A 17,500-nucleotide genomic window follows, 5' to 3' on the forward strand; every position below is an offset into this window, starting at 1 on the left:
AATTCTTCACACGGTAACAGATGGTCGGTTGGTCCATCCCCCACCAACCGTCCAAGGAGATGTGTGGGATAACCACAAATTTTAATAAATAATACCTCAAACTAAAGTTAGATAATATAATTGACATTGCTGGATTCCTTGTAAGACCAGGAATATTTTGAATATAAATGTCATATATTTTGGACAAAAGATAACCATAGTTACCAGAGAAAAATTTATCTAAAATTGTAAGTTTAAAGCAAAATATATGATGTTTATATTCAAAATGATCACCAAATTATAAGAATTCCAGCAATGTAAATTATATTCTGCCTGAATTTGTATGAATTTTATGAGCTAAAACAGGCAGTCAGGCAGGGTGGCGGTGGGCAAATCTAAAAGTCTCGGACACCACCGCCGATATGTGGAAAAACCCGCCGTTAAGTGAAAGTTCAGCTTGGCAAGGCATCACAGAGTATGCGAAAACGCGTTAAGTGAAAAGCCGTTAAGCGGGTAAAACTGTATATATATACAGTCAACCTCACTTTACGCGGTCTCACATTCGCTACACGTGCCCTGCCAGAACCCAGGATGCTCACATTCCGCGGTGGGCGCATTTACATCGGTGAAGTATAATTTTTTATTTAGCTCATAAAATTCATACAATTATCCGCCAGAATATAATTTACATTGCTGGAATTCTTACAATTTGATGATCATTTTGAATATAAACATCATAGATTTTGCATTAGACATACAAATTTTAGATATAATGTTTCCTGAGTAAATATGTTTTCTTTTGTGCAAAATATATGACATTTATATTCAAAATATTCCTGGTCTTACAAGGAATCCAGCAATGTCAATTATATTATCCTAACTTTAGTCTGATTTATTATTTATTACTAAAATAAATAGTCTGGTATTCCCACACATTTATTTAGTAGGGACAGTTGGTGGGGGTGGGGGTGGGGGGTGGGGGGTGGGGGAGGAGGACCGCGACCACTTACCTGGCATGTGTGAATATATTTTTTATTAACTGAAGATTTTTATTTTAGTTTTAAATATAATTTATATTGCTAGAATTCTATACTTGATGATCATTTTATAAACATCATATATTTTATTAGACAAATTTTTAGATATAATGTTAATCTGAGTAAATATGTTATTTGTGCAAAATATATGACATTTATATTCAAAATATTCCTGGTCTTACAAGAATCCAGCAATGTCAATTATATTATCCTAACTTTAGTTTGAGGTATTATTTATTACTATACCTGGTTTTCCAAAATTTCTCAGAGGGAAGAGTTGAGCGAGTGGTCAGAAGGGACATATCTTGTATTTCATTTTTAAGTATAAGATAGTTATTTTTACCAGAACATGGAGTTTGTGTCAGCTGGTCTCTATTTCATTTAATCCTATATGTTATTATTCACTTTCTCTGCTTTCTCACTTTCCTCATGTACTCTGTGGGTTACATTAGTCATAAAAGTGAGTGTTGACTGTATATATATATATATATATATATATATATATATATATATATATATATATATATATATATATATATATATATATATATAAAATATATATATATATATATATATATATATATATATATATATATATATATATATATATATATATATATATATATATATATATATATATACAGTTGTACCCCACTTAACGCGGTCAATTGAACCCAGAGGGTCCCACGTTAAGTGAAATCCGCGTTAAGTGAACAACAGAACATATGGGATTAATTCCAATAGAAACCGGCCCGACCCCCAAACTCCACTTTTTGAAGGCACATACCTATGTTGTAGTAAAATAACATCTTAATTTTATGATGGTACATGCACACAATTAATACTTAAGAGAAATAGAGAAATACAGTCGCCAAGTTAATGTCCATTCAAATAATGGACTCGACTCCCTCCCCCTCTCACACTACACAGCCGGCTAACAGATGGTCGGTCGGTCCCTCCCTCCCCCCCTCCCACCCCCCACCAACCGTCCCAAGGAGATGTGTGGGATAACCTCAAACTAAAGTTAGGAAAATATAATTGACATTGCTGGATTCCTTGTAAGACCAGGAATATTTTGAATATAAATGTCATATATTTTGCACAAAAGATAACATAGTTACCTAGAGAAAAAATATTATCTAAAAATTGTAAGTTTAAAGCAAAATATATGATGTTTATATTCAAAATGATCACCAAATTATAAGAATTCCAGCAATGTAAATTATATTCTGACCGGGTAATTTGTATGAATTTTATGAGCTAAAACAAATATCTTCAGTTAATAATAAAAAAATAATCTTCACGACACTATCTGTCAATCAAAGTACCCCACCTTGCCTCCCCCCCTCTTCCAACCGCGCGGTCAGTCCCAACCCTTCCCCCCACCCCCCACCAATCCTCCCTTCCAGAGTTTTTAACATTTAGTATTAAATAATACCTCAGATTAAAGTTAGGATAATATAATTGACATTGCTGGATTCCTTGTAAGACCAGGAATATTTTGAATATAAATGTCATATATTTTGCACAAAAGATACCATAGTTACCTAGAGAAAAATTTTTATCTAAAAATTGTAAGTTTAAAGCAAAATATATGATGTTTATATTCAAAATGATCACCAAATTATAAGAATTCCAGCAATGTAAATTATATTCTGGCCTGGTAATTTGTATGAATTTTATGAGCTAAAAACAAATATCTTCAGTTAATAAAAATAATAATAATTTTCACATTAATGCAGTAACAGATGGTCGGTCATCTCTCCTCCCTCCCCACTCTTACCAACTGGGTCCCAAGGGAGATGTGTGGATAATCCACTAAATTTTAATAAATAATACCTCAGATTAAAGTTAGGATAATATAATTGACATTGCTGGATTCCTTGTAAGACCAGGAATATTTTGAATATAAATGTCATATATTTTGCACAAAAGATACCATAGTTACCTAGAGAAAAATTTTTATCTAAAAATTGTAAGTTTAAAGCAAAATATATGATGTTTATATTCAAAATGATCACCAAATTATAAGAATTCCAGCAATGTAAATTATATTCTGGCCTGGTAATTTGTATGAATTTTATGAGCTAAAACAGGCAGTCAGGCAGGGTGGCGGGTGGGGCAAATCTAAAAATAGCGTCTTGGACACTCACCGCGTATATGTGGAAAAAACCCGCGTTAAGTGAAAGTTCAGCTTTGGCAAGGCATCACATATGTAAAACGCTATGAAAGGGTAAAATTGTATATATATATATATATATATATATATATATATATATATATATATATATATATATATATATATATATATATATATATATATATATATATATATATATATATATATATATATATATATATATATATATATATATATATATATATATATATATATATATATATATATATATATATATATATATATATATATATATATATATATATATATATATATATATATATATATATATACAGTGTATATATATATATATATATATATATATATATATATATATATATATATATATAAATCACTGTAGGTGATTCACTGAATTATTTTAATAATAAATTGTTAATATCAAACCAAAAAAACCCCAACACAAACCAAAAAACCAAAACAAAGCATTGCTCAGTTGCTGGGAGTTCTGATTAACAACTCCCCCAACACAATTGGTTGCATTTATAAAGTTCCTGCAAGGAATGTAATATGTTTTACTTAGGCCAGACAGGTAAAGATCTTGCAACTAGAATTAAACAACACAAATACAGTGTTAGGATAGGCCAGAATCCAATGCTCTGTTTGTTCATTTGAGGATACAAGCATTGCATTGACTGGATAATGCCTCCTCAATATTACCATGTAATTCAATTGATAGTAGGAACATCATAGAATCTAGTCTTATTAAACATACCGAAGCATTCAATATGAATTTGAGTAACCTACGTACGTTTACATTTGTAATAAAGATTGTGACCAGGTGAGAAGGCCGGGTCACCTGACCATCTGACCTGACCACCAACCGTTGTGTGCTATTTAAAGATTAGTAGGGTCATTACCAATACCTGACCATTGTGACCTGGTCTCACCCTTCTCTGTATATACACCTTGATTTGTATTTCTCTCTCTAGTCTGTACTACCCCTGAAGATGTGAATTACACCTAAAGCTTTGGGAACTTCGTGTTTTCTTTTTCTCTTGTATATATATATATATATATATATATATATATATATATATATATATATATATATATATATATATATATATATATATATATATATATATATATATATATATATATATATATATATATATATATATATATATATATATATATATATATATATATATATATATATATATATATATATATATATATATATATATATATATATATATATATACATATATATACATATATATACATACATGTGCATTATTTTGCGGCTACAATTTATTATAGAATTCCATTTGTGTTTTGAATTTTAAGAGCTCAATATAAATTCAATTATTGCCACAATGATGTAAAGATCATTTTGGAATTTAATGACTCAATCATATCTGCATTTTTTCCTTCATATCTATTTATATCAAATTTCACGGATTGATAAATTTTACCGTCATCCCGCGGGCCACATCTGACCATTCCAAGGGCCACATTTGGCCCAAGGTCCATGAGTTTGACACCCCTGCATTAAGGCAATAAGCATGTAATATGGTCATTGTAAGAATAATGTAGGTTGTGTGCCTTTGCCCTCTTACAGCTGTGTGTTAACTGATGCATTTGTGCATTTAGAATGTTTGCACATACAATTTGATTTTTTTATTACAAGTTCTGTGAAAAAGGTTACAATAACCAAATATTTTGGGCATAAAAATTAAATAGCAATTGAAAGTGCAAAATGTTAATTTGTGATAACGGTTAACTATCTGTACGTATTGTATTTACAGTAAAAAAAAAAAAAAAAGCATAATAATTCATAGTCCCCTAATTCGAAATCACTCCTAATTTGTAACGTTTTGATGTTATGAAATACGTTACAAATATCGTAACATTTAGTAAAATTTAGAAATGTGAGACACATTTACAAATATGTACGATGCACGTCACCATGGGATACGACCGCCCGCCTCAGCGTAATCAAGTACAGTACACGCATGTTGGTCAGTTCACATGGGTCAGTCATGGAGTGCATGTCTATGGTCTATCATGTAAGCATTTTCCGCTTGTTTTTCCATCATTGCCCAGTGTTTGAGCCATTATGTCTGATGACCCTAAATCTGGTGCTGTACAGCACTATACCTGTACTTAGAAATGTTTAACTTTTGTTTTAAGTGGATAAAGGAAAAGAACAGTCATTTTGTTTGTTTTTCCCCCAGGAGAAGGTGTCCCTCATACAGGAAGCTCATAAAATTTCCTAATTTGTAAAGGCTAGAGCCTCTATTACTTTGAATGCATAGTATAGTATAGGTGAACCAAAAGCAAGTTGATTTTAAGTGAAACTAATCTCAACTATGTTACAACTAGGAAACAGGGAAACTAGTGAGGTTCTACTGGAGCTGTACCTGTAAATGACAAAGGGAAGCCAGCTTAATGTAAATATAGCAGAGTACAGGTCAGCAACACATATCCCACTTACCTGTGTACGAAGATAGCTAAACACTTCAACAAAGTTATTCTGGTGGTTATTCCACTTTAAAAGAAACTGGTCTTGATTCATCCTGCCCTGAAAAGAGGATAAGTCATTTATTAGAACAAAGATCACACCTCCATGACTAATATCTCTAAGCTTATTGTCCCTAACGTTTATATCAAAATTAAAAACAAATTACCCACATGGTTAAAGTTGAATTTAACAGTGATAAATTTACCAATATAATGAGAAATGTTTCTTAATCTGATATAGAAATTTATCAAAAAATTTGAGAAAGGCAAAAGATAAATAGCCTGTACTGACTAAAATAATCAACATATCTATATGAAACATCCACTAATACATTAAAATGATGGCACCCATTTTCTATTCCTTCACATGGTGATGAAGGTATTGAGAAGGGGTTCCACCTTACTACTAAAAATTCTTAGACAGAATCTTTACATACTAATAAAGGGTTCATGCTGTACACTGCCACCTACACTCAAGCCAATTGTATTTCTCAAAGTTAATATAAGTAAATATGTTAGGTGAATATACTTAAGCAGTTTTTTTTGTGATATGAAATACAGTACAGTATAGCAGAATTGACCTTATGGAACTTCATTCTGTAAGCTTCAGCTGCATACTATAGTGCGTATATATGCTGCCACTGAGTTGCATAAGTAAATATTTTGTTAAATATTTTTTTTTCTAAAGAATGTTTTGGTGATATATCAAAATTTCTAGTGAACCCTGGAATACAGTAAGTCCATTCAATTTAATGCACAGAACGCAAATCAGGAATCACAAAATTGCTTACAATGTGGTTAAATATGTTGGACCTAAATAATTTCCGACAGTACACAAAACCCATGGAGGACTGATCCTAAACTCCTACTTTCTAGTAAAGCCATAATTCTGTAGGCCCTGCTGAAAGTCCTAGGTTGTCTGACAATTGGAGACAATAGCCAAGACTATTATTGTGCACTGTATGTCCTACTGTGGGTTCTAGGCTATATGATCTCTGAAAAATAAGACTACAAGATCAATCCTCCATTTCTAGTGCATGAATTTGAGCCAGGTGGACCCTGTAATCAGGAGCCAGATAAATGAGGGGGAGAATGTGGTGCTACAAAAGCTCCAAGGATCAGGCAGACATGCACCCCAAAAGAGCTGACCTAATTGCCATCATGGGTGATCACACTATTCTTCAGTGTTACCCTAAAATCTCTAGAAACAAAACAGATGTCTGTAACCCGTCCCAATAATCTGTGGACCACTTTATCTCAAAGAGACCAGTTGGGAGAATTCATTTCCAAAGTCATGAAGCAAGTATATACCAAGCAGCTCGGTAAATAAGATAAGAATTCAAAGACAACAGCAGGTCCCTACTCCATGAAGCAAGAAACCCAAGGTGAGCCTTTAATTAATAAAAAATTAGCCAGTATCTATTAATGTGCGCACACACTTTTTTATTATGGGGAATAGCCCACCCGGGCACAGGTCATCAACCCACAACGGGGCCTCGGGGATGAAAAAATAAGAGTAAAAAGAAATTAAAAAAAGAAAAGAAAAAGATTATATTAATCTACACCACGAAGATGCCGGAAAACCAGCTTTTTGAAGCGAGACAAATTGTATGAGTATGGAAATACAGAAGAAGGCAGAGCATTCCACAGTTTGGCTGTGTGAGGAAAGAAGGATGTACTATAACGGGTTATTCTAGTGTGACCGACATCCAGAGAGAAACGGTGGGCACTGTGAGCAAGACGAGTGTTACAAGCCCACAGCCCATTCAAGTACCTGTAAAAGAGAGTGAAGTAACATTGCAGCCAAGAAAAAGGGAAGAGATTATCAACTAAAGGAGAAGAGTCAATAAGACGAAATGCCTTTGATTTCACCCTATCTAACAGTTGGACAGAAGAAGAGCCACCCCAGATATGAGAGCAATACTCCAAGTTAGGACGAATGACTCCCTTATAAACAAGAAGCAACTGCTCAGGAGTGAAGTAGCTATGGCATCTGTGTAGCATTCCCAGCTTTTGGGAAGCAGCTTTAGCAATGTTGAGGATGTGTGGCTTCCATGACATATTAGAGTAAATGGTGAGGCCTAGCATGTCTATTTTAGAATTTGACAGAATGATTGCATCCTGAAATGTGATTGGTGGGAGATCATTTAATTTGGAAAGTGTAAGTGGTAAATACTGAGTTTTATTACAACACACACACATATACACACACACACACATATATATAGTGGTGCCTCTCATGTTCAAGGATAGCCTTCACTAGGGCCAACTTGGCATGAAATTTCTTAAGGTGTAGAAGCTGTTGCTAACACAACATCCAAACCCCAAGTTAATGAGCTATAAGACACAGTTTCAAGGAATAATCTGTGAAGACTGTGCAACTTCACTGGCTAACCATTACCCCAGAACACAATCTGCAAATTGATGAACATACAAGTTTCCAACACCATTTGTGGCACTTGATCTGCTGACAAATGCTTCCCAGTTACCTTTCCATACTTAACCTAACCTACCCAACACATCCTATAACAGTATAATAATAACAATATTCATTCCAGTATAATCACCATACAAGATAATACTGTAATTGGCTTGACATGTACAGTATACTGTACTGCACAGACAAAGTACAGTACAGACTCTCTTCGACTTATGACATATTCAACTTACAACAACCCGGATATACGACGGCCATGGTCGTATAAAATATTTTTCACATTACGTATTTTTGAGTCCCGATGTTAATGATTGCGCTGTGTACAGACAATTTTTTTGGTATAATTCCTTTCAAATGGCTGGCAAGTGTAAAAGTGAGAGTTCTCGTGGTGCTGAGAAGAAAAAGAGACACCCATTTTAGAATTTCTATGTACACCTGTATTATTTTCGCCTTTTCAACTTACGACCTGGTCATCGGGACGGAACCCCGTTGTAAGTCGAGGAGAGACTATACTGTACGGACTTCCATCCTAGGATAGGTATGAAACAGTTACTGAGAAGCAGTCTTGTGAATAAAACAGTTGTCAGGTAATCATGTAAAATGACATTGACAAAATGTTGCAAGGGAAGTACATTAGTGCTCAGAATGAATACAAATTTCACAAAAATAATACTGTACTGTAATATGAAAATTACAATTCCTCATTTTTTTTTTAGTTTTCTAATTTTACTTTTAATTTGTCATTTCATCACGTACCAGCTTATTAATTGTTTGGGCAGATGGTCCATTCTTTTGTTACTTTGTTATGACCAATATTGCTCAAGATGAAAGTTTTCTTTAATAGAAAAGTATTGTATAGTTGGTGGTTTACCTGTACAAGTGTTGCACGGTACAGTATTACCAAGTTGGTGGGCTGGTTATGCCTATTTCAATTGAAGTGCATTGATAATTTCTCATTAAGAAAGGCAAGAGAACCAAATTACAGGGTACTTAAATTTTTTATTCCTGGAGTGAAACGGATTATCCGTGAGGTAAGGAACAACCTTTCTCCCATGTAATGTCTCAAAAACACTGTACAGTAGTTAGTTTAAGTACCGTAAACAATGAAGGTGAAATATTACAGAAAAAAAATTATTTGTATTAGTTTAGATCAGAGTTAGTAGGCCATAGCCTCAATCACTTCAACAAACTGACAAAACTAAAGCTGCACGAATCACTCAAATACAGTTTGGGTGTGCAATGGTGTTTTCTGTGGTTATACTTGTACAGTAATACAGTACTCTAAATGTCTTTAAATTAAACAAATAAAATATAAAATCATTCTATATGTGGGTGATTTGTGTAGCACTGAACAATGGTGAGAAGCACCCAAATATTGTACTGTATAGGTGCCCAATACTGTTTTCTGTGTTCATATTGTGTTTTCGTAAAATTTTACTGTTACACAACCATGGAATTTTAGGAGAATTATTTTTGCAAAAAATAGTTTAAACAATTCTAAGACACCTTCCACTGGATTTCCAATATATTTATGAAAACAAATATTAAAGTTAAATTCCATGAAAGAAACCATCAATAACATGGTGCTGTAAACTAAATAATTGTCCCTCCATTGGTCTTCTTTCCCATTACTGTAGTTTTCTAACCTACCGGTACTGTATACGTTAAAACATAACCCACTGTGTCTACTGCAGTGTCAACAGCAGGAGTGTGTGGTTACTAATACCTGTACATTTATCTTCTATCTAGAATACCATACAAGTAATTGCTGTAGTTTATAATATTAAGTGCACAAAGAACTGGTTATAAGAGGTATACAGTCCAGTACTAGAGTGTAGTGTGAGGGTGTAGTGTGTACTGTACAGTACCTGGCATGTCCTCACTTCACATGTCACCTTAGTCACTCACAGAGCCACAGGTAAACAGTGACTCCACTGTCCCTCCACACTTGTTAACCTCCACAAAAATATTAAGTAACGAAAACCTAAGTTTTAAAAATACTGGATGTTAAAACATATATCATAAAAAAATAGCATGAACGTGGTGAAGTATTTAAATAACAAAATATATTTAGAAGTGCTACATATAAGTAAATTAAATAAGTGAAGGCAGTACAAGACTAAAACATTTTATTACAATTTCAGTTTTATTCCTCACCTAACTTGCATTTTCTGTACAGTACAGTACAGTAAATACTAATACAAGATAATCAACAGCTCTACAAATGAGCAAATATATCAAATACTGAAACTGCAACATAACCAAATTTGCTCCCTTACAACACACTTATGCCTTAGTTCAATAAGGTCTGGTCTACATGCATAACAATTATATATACAGTACTGTACTGTTTATCTCTTGATTTTTTTTCATTGCTAATGGTAAATAATTGTATTATATTTTAATTTAATAATTTACCACTTATCAGCTGACTAGCCATTCAGGCAGTTGGTCGGTTCTTTATTATAACTTTATTGTCCTCATTCATTATTCTATTTCCTCTCTCTCAGTTCCTATTAATAATGAAATCCATTCTTAACTTAAGACCTGCACTGTGCCAGCTCTCCTGTCAGTGGACTGGTTCACAATAGCAGGGTCTGTGTTGCCTCCACTAATCCTTGTTGATGATGCATAGACACTTCCCACTTCATGCTAAAGTACAACGACTCTTGCCCATTCCATGCACTGCCCCTTTTTGTTCCTTTTTCACGGTACATTTGAATCAATGGGTGGTACTGTAAAATGGTACTGTACTGTATTGTTGTATGATTAATCTCTCACCTGTCTCCCGGCTTTGATCCTAGGTCAGATGTGAGAAGAGAGTGACATTTTATTTTTATCCTCTTTGTCACCGATTGGTTCATTAGCTGCTTGGGTGGTTGGTTATATCTCTGTTATGCACTGTTGGCAAGTATTGGGCATGTACTATACTGGCTCCAGGATGTATCTGTACCTGCACTAGTGTTTGTCAAGTCTGGTTTTGAAAGAGCTCATACTCGGTGCAGTCACAACACTCTTTGGCAGATTGTTCCAAGAGTTCACAACTCTCACTCCGAAAAAGTTACCCTTACAGTTTTTTGGGCTTGTGTCTTCTTCGACCTTGAGCTGTGACCCCTTGTGTAATAAAGTTATGCTACACTTGTACACTTGAACCCATCTTCTATCTTGTTATGTTATGTTTCTTATCATTGGGTTTTGTTTTGTTTGGGGTTATATTTTCACTTTCTAGAATATTCTTTTATTCTCTTCCAGATGCCATATAACTGACCCTTGGTCAGTTATATGAACATTAAAGCCTAGAAAAAAGTCGACTCTAGTCTTCTTTTCACCACATGGGGGGAGCATCCACCAGCTCCAGGTAAGGACACTCGACTGAGTAGTGCCCTTTGAGATGCTTATACACCTCAATTAGGTCCCCCCTTGCCCGTCTGTAGTTTAAGCTAGGCAAGTTCAGGTGCTCCAATCTCTCAGGGTAGCTGAGGTGCCATAGTGCAGGCACCAGTCTGGTGGCCCTCCTTTGGACATTTTCAATCAACTAACAGTACCTAGCATATCTTGGGGACCAGACGGGGTGATAGTACACAGATGGAGAAGCACTTCACTCTTGAAAATCATTACGAGGGCCGGACCGTCTAGGTATCTGAACGACCTTCTTATAAGACCCAATAATTTATTTGCCTGATCTACTTTCTTCTCGCAATGGCCCGAGAACTTCAGCTCATTGTCAACATACACACCTAGATGACCTAGGTCCTTCTCACATTTAGTCTCAATTAATTCAGTTTCTTCGTCCCGTTGGGACATATGATACTCCTCCTTACCATTGGTATGTCCCAGGTGCATCCTCCTACACTTCGTGGCATTGAATCTTTGCAGCCATTTTTAAACCTACAGAGATCCTTCTGCAGCTCTTCACAGTGCTTGGTTCTTAATTTCCCGAAATAACTTGGCGTCATCCGCAAACATTTGTATGGAGGAATGTACAGCGTCAGGCATGTCATTTATGAAGTAAATAAACAACAGCGGGCCCAATACACTGCCCTGCGGTACCCCGCTTGTGACGGGTACACATGATGATTTCGTGCCATTAATCACCACACACTGCTTGCAGTCATGTAGAAAGTCTTCTACCCACGTTAGGACATTTCCCCAAACCCCGTACCCTTCCAGTTTAATTTTCAGCCTTTCACAGGGTATGCTGTTGAAAGCCTTGGCAAAATCTAGGTATATTTTGTTGATATTACCACCATGTTCCAGAATATGGGTTCAAATATCCAGTACCTTGAGTAATTGTGTTAAGCAGGAGCGCCCCGGCAAAAAATCGTGTTGGCAATCCTTTACGAGGTTGTTTCGTAGTAGATGTTCCATCATGGCATCTCTTATAATGCTCTTAAGTACTTTACATACTATGCTGGTCAGGCTCACCAGTCTTTAGTTGTTCGTGGAGTGACGATCACCCTTCTTGAAGATAGGACTCACATAAGCCATTTTTCAATCACTGGGGACCTTTTGTTCATCCCAGCATTTACAGAACAGGATCTTCAGGGGCTCGGCAAGCTCATTGCACAACTCTCTTAGCACTCTGGGATGCACCATGTCAGGGCCGGGACTCTTGTGAACCTTTAGCTTTGACAGTTTATTTCTTATACCCTCTTCTGTGAACACAATGTGGGTCAGTGCTGTGTCGAACCGTCTGTCCTCAAACAAAGGAAGGTTAATCGTATCCTCTCTTGTGAACACCGAAGAAAAGAAACAAAAGACCAGCTATTATTAGTATTACAGTAGTACAGGGTGTTGCCTTTTATAACACCGCTTACAAACCTACAAATCCCATAAATATATTCTCCTATACATCTCTGATACCTCAGTCCTTATGCCTTTATTTTCTGTTTGTACACGATGAAGAGATAACATACATTTATCTTGTGTATTGTAATAATTTTTAAATCTCTTTATCTGTACTGTACTGTACAGTACATGTACTTGTTTATGTACTTATACTTAAATACATGCCTGTGTATATTCACCTGCACCTCTACTGATTTAAAAAATAATAATAATATGTTAGGACTCCCCAAACACTTCAGGTGCTGACTATTCTTAGTCTGTAGTACAGGAGTTTAATGATTTTGTTAAGATTTTTAATCATTTGACATGCATACACCTGAAACATTTCTCTTTTACTTGATTACCGTAACAAAATAAGTATGGAATGGATGAAATTTGCTTAAACAAGCACAACAGGATGAAAACTGAAGTACAATATTAAAGTACAAAGGTATGAACAGGAGCACAGTAGATTGGTATTTATTGTAGAGGACTCTGGATTACCCTACAGTATACTGTACTGTACAGTACATACTGTAATAATTCTGTTACTAGTTTTAACTAATTACTGTAGTTTGAACATATTCAGTCCTATCATTTTTACAACACTGTATTGTACATAGCTACTGGATAGATAAAACATGCTTTGAGAAAAATAAAAAAATTGAACTTATAACAACTACAGTACAAGTTCTGTTACTAGTGTTTAACTAATTAACAGGGCTTATGGAGAAAATAGGGTTAGGTGCAGTTTACTCGAAATCGAAAAAATTTAGTAGTTAGCCTAACACAAAGGATAGCACAGTCTAAATAAATGTTACATTCATATCTAATAATTCATACAGTAAATTTAACACTTTACCTTGAAAAAATATGAATGTAACTTGATGGGGGAGAAGGGTGATTTTGAGGTCGATAACATCAAGCTTCTCTTCAAGTGTTATATCCTTTCTTTTACGATAATCACCGGGAATTCTATCATCAGAATGCTTTTTGGAGATATTCTTCTTTACCATATTCACAGTTAATACCACAAATTGGAGAAATAGTAAGCAAAAATCGCGTTATAGCAAACAAGCGATCGCGTTATACAAATATTGTTCCGAATTCATAAATCGCGTTAGAGCAAATTCGCGTTATCAAAACACGCGTTATAGCAGAACTCGCTGTACGTACTGTAGTGAGAATGGTGAACCCTTGGAACAATCTGCCAGTGTGTGTTGTGACAGCACCGAGTGTGAGCTCTTTCAAGACCAGACTTGAGGAAACAGAGTAGTGGATGAATGGAACAAGTTACCAAATATCATCATTAACTCGAATACACTGGATAGCTTCAAACATAGGTTGGATGCTTATATGAGCAATAGGGGTTGGGTGTAAATGGGACTGCCCAGTATGGGCCAATAGGCCCGCTGCAGTTTCCTCCATTCTTATGTTCTTAACACTGGAGCAGATTCAGATACATTCAAGAGCCAGTGCATGCCCAGTACTTGTCAACAGTGCTTAACAGAAGTGACTGACTGCCCAAGCGGCCAATGTGCCGATCAGTGGCAAAGAGGATAAAAGTAAAAGTAGTTTCCATGGGCGACTCAATTTCCATTTCTTCATGGATACACACAGCATTTGTTGTTGATATACTGTAATGTTATTATTGCACTTCAACAATGAAGGTCTTTAAGCACATAACAAGGTCAGTACAGTATACTATCCAAGCAACATTTTAAAAATCATGAGAGATGGAACTCTCGGTCTACCACACAGCAACTGACTGACTGGATGTATATAGTAATATAGTGACTCCATTATCACTTTCAACCCAAAGTTATGCTGCCTCTAACTTCACTATTGCAAGTTATGCTGTTCCATACATTACATGAACCTATTTCATTAATCATTGTTTATTTCCTTATGTTTTAACAAAAAGTCCATCTAATTTCCTTGTCTGTTCATCAACTAATAAATATTTTCCTACCAATCTTTATCAAAAAAATAATTTTGTCTTGCACCCCTTATCCTTCTATATAAAAAAAAGGTAAAATGGGTCTTTTATTTTGCCATTCCCCTCCTTAATGCAGTTGAAGTCAAGAACAAATACAGACTTCTCTATCATCTATTGACATTCACTCATCCTTACTGTGCTGTAAAGGACATGTTCTGCTATGGCATTCCTATTCCACAAGGCAACAAACATCTATCTGGTTTACCCGTGTTACTTCACAAAACACAGCACCTCCCATAATCTGCATGCCTATCTCTAAAAATCACTTACTGCTATACCCCCCCCCCCCCTTGGATATTCATATTCAAGCACATTCCTTATGGTTGTGCAGTATATCCAACCCTTCACTCCTAATGTCCTTCCATTTCTTTAACCTTCCCCTGTATCTCTAACCACGCATCTCTAAAGAAATCAGTACAGGTACTGTATCTGTTCTGTCCAGCATTTCCATATCATTTCTACCACTCGTCAGTTTACTTGCCATTCAGTCTGTTCTTTGTTACAAACTTTTATTGTCCACTCTCACAATTCCTCTTTATTTACAAATTGTCATTACTGTAACACCTAAAACATTGTTCTTAAACTCATCATTTGTCTTTTTACTTCCATTTCAAACCCCAGTTCATGCATCACACTCATGTGATAATGTTGGCTCAACAATACCTCTTTTATCCTTATTATTGCTATAATATTTCTTCTTATACTGTACTGTATTTCTCAATGCATCAATTATTTTCCCCCTCCACTATAAAATATCTAAACACGGTTAAAAATCACCAATTTTTATCTCTATGCAAAAGCTAAAATAGATTTTTAACCCAAAATCTACTTTATGGAAGATCTGAGCATTCTAAATACAAAATATAAGAATATAACACAGTATATTACAAGAGAGTAAATACATTTGGACAAATCAGGCAAACTGACTCAGTGACTGTGTGGGGAGAGTGATGAGTCAACATGTCTTTAATGAGTTGGAGGAGCAAGTTGCTTATTTGTTGCCTTAACATTGAGAACGTTAGAGAATAATGAAGAAAGTTGGTGTTCAACTACTGTACTGACAAGTACTATGGTTAATTACATGCCTTCCTCGGGCATGTTCTTGATGTTAACCATTTGGTGCTACTATAGCATGCGGTCTATAAAATATTGAGGTTAAGTTACCTTTGGTTAGGTCAGGTCAGACTAAAGATATATTTGTAGACTCCACGCTATAGTAGCACCAACTATTTTATGGAAGTCTTGTGGTCCCAAATTATTGCACTTATACAATAAAGATTATGCATCCTAATAATATGTATCATGTTTAATATGGCTTTCCCAGTCTGTGTACCTTATCAAATAGTTTTCAGAACCTCTATACCATACAGTACTAATACAGGATGTACGGTATAGATTTCTATTCTATGCAATACATCAATACACCAAATACTACAGAACACTCAAAATTCTCAATTAATGCTATGGAATGTTTCATCATAGATTCGGATTCACAAGTATTGGTAAAGGTTTACTGGGTAGGTATAAAGTAGCTACTGTACAATGATTCCCATGCTGTGATTCACATAAGTGGTTCTTAAATACCAACCAGTGGTTGAGCACTACTTGTCCTGGTCATTTAAAATTAATGATGTAATTCAGCAATACCACCTCTTACACAGAGCTAAGTTAATATATCAATATCCATCCCAACAACGAAGATATAGGATGACAAGTCTACACTTGCAACTGAATATATTAAACACAACAAAGGTTAACATCACAAATACGTGTGTAAGAACATAAGGTGTAACTCACTCTACTTCCCAGCTGGCCAAGGAGTCATAGTGAAGAATTATTTATATTACACATACTGTACGTCCTGATAGCTCCGTCCGTCACTCCACAGAACATACAAAGCACAGCTAAGCGTCTCTAACAACGCTTTACTTTAACATTTATCACTAGTTCCGTTATATAAACTCAATTCATTGTTACGGGCTTGCCTTTGTGTCCGAGATAAGAGAATATATGCAATAAATTCTGTAAATGTGAATTATAACGTGAGGTGGAGTGGACCGACGGGCCGAGCGAGCATCAGGGAGCCGCTACCTTGTCACAGCCCCGACTAACAAAAACCCACAAAGATAAACAAACACCACAAGCAACACCCGCCGCAACACTCACACCTACACTCTTATCACACTCACCAACACCCGCCACACCTCGTGTTGCAGGAGATCGGTCTTCATGTTCGATAACTGACCTTGTGCAGCTGGTTATTAGTCCATAATGGAGGTTGACATCTTGGGATAAACACAGCCAGTATTCGTGATCATTACTGCTGCCATCTATCAGCATCTAATCAAAACAATCGATTCCCACGTTTTCTCTCATCGACCCTCACAGAAAACGGGCGCTCATATGGCTCACTCAAACACTTTTAACTTGTATCATCCCACTACCCCTAAAATTAATATTCTCGATATTTTCATAAAAGACAGTTATAAAATTGTTGCCTGACATAGAATAAAAGGTAGCCCCCATCAGCCATTTTTAAGACAACTAAGGGCTAT

General features: G+C 35.3%; 1 protein-coding gene across 5 annotated transcripts in view; it reads right to left on the reverse strand.

The window, feature by feature from the left end:
* Window positions 1–17,274, reverse strand: part of LOC121872058 (protein bric-a-brac 1-like) — a gene marked incomplete in the record, with an annotated part of 144,665 nt that extends 127,391 nt beyond the window's left edge. For 2 of the 5 annotated variants that reach the window (XM_042374730.1, XM_042374731.1), the window contains 2 exon segments: window positions 5,657–5,743; window positions 17,135–17,265. In XM_042374730.1, the coding sequence (XP_042230664.1) occupies window positions 5,657–5,743; window positions 17,135–17,176 (129 nt within the window). 5 annotated transcript variants of the gene reach the window in all.
* Window positions 17,275–17,500: the final 226 nt, after the last annotated feature.

The sequence above is a fragment of the Homarus americanus genome, unplaced genomic scaffold (genome assembly GCF_018991925.1).
Source record: "Homarus americanus isolate GMGI-L3 unplaced genomic scaffold, GMGI_Hamer_2.0 scaffold51476, whole genome shotgun sequence".
Classification (NCBI taxonomy): Eukaryota; Metazoa; Arthropoda; class Malacostraca; order Decapoda; family Nephropidae; genus Homarus; species Homarus americanus.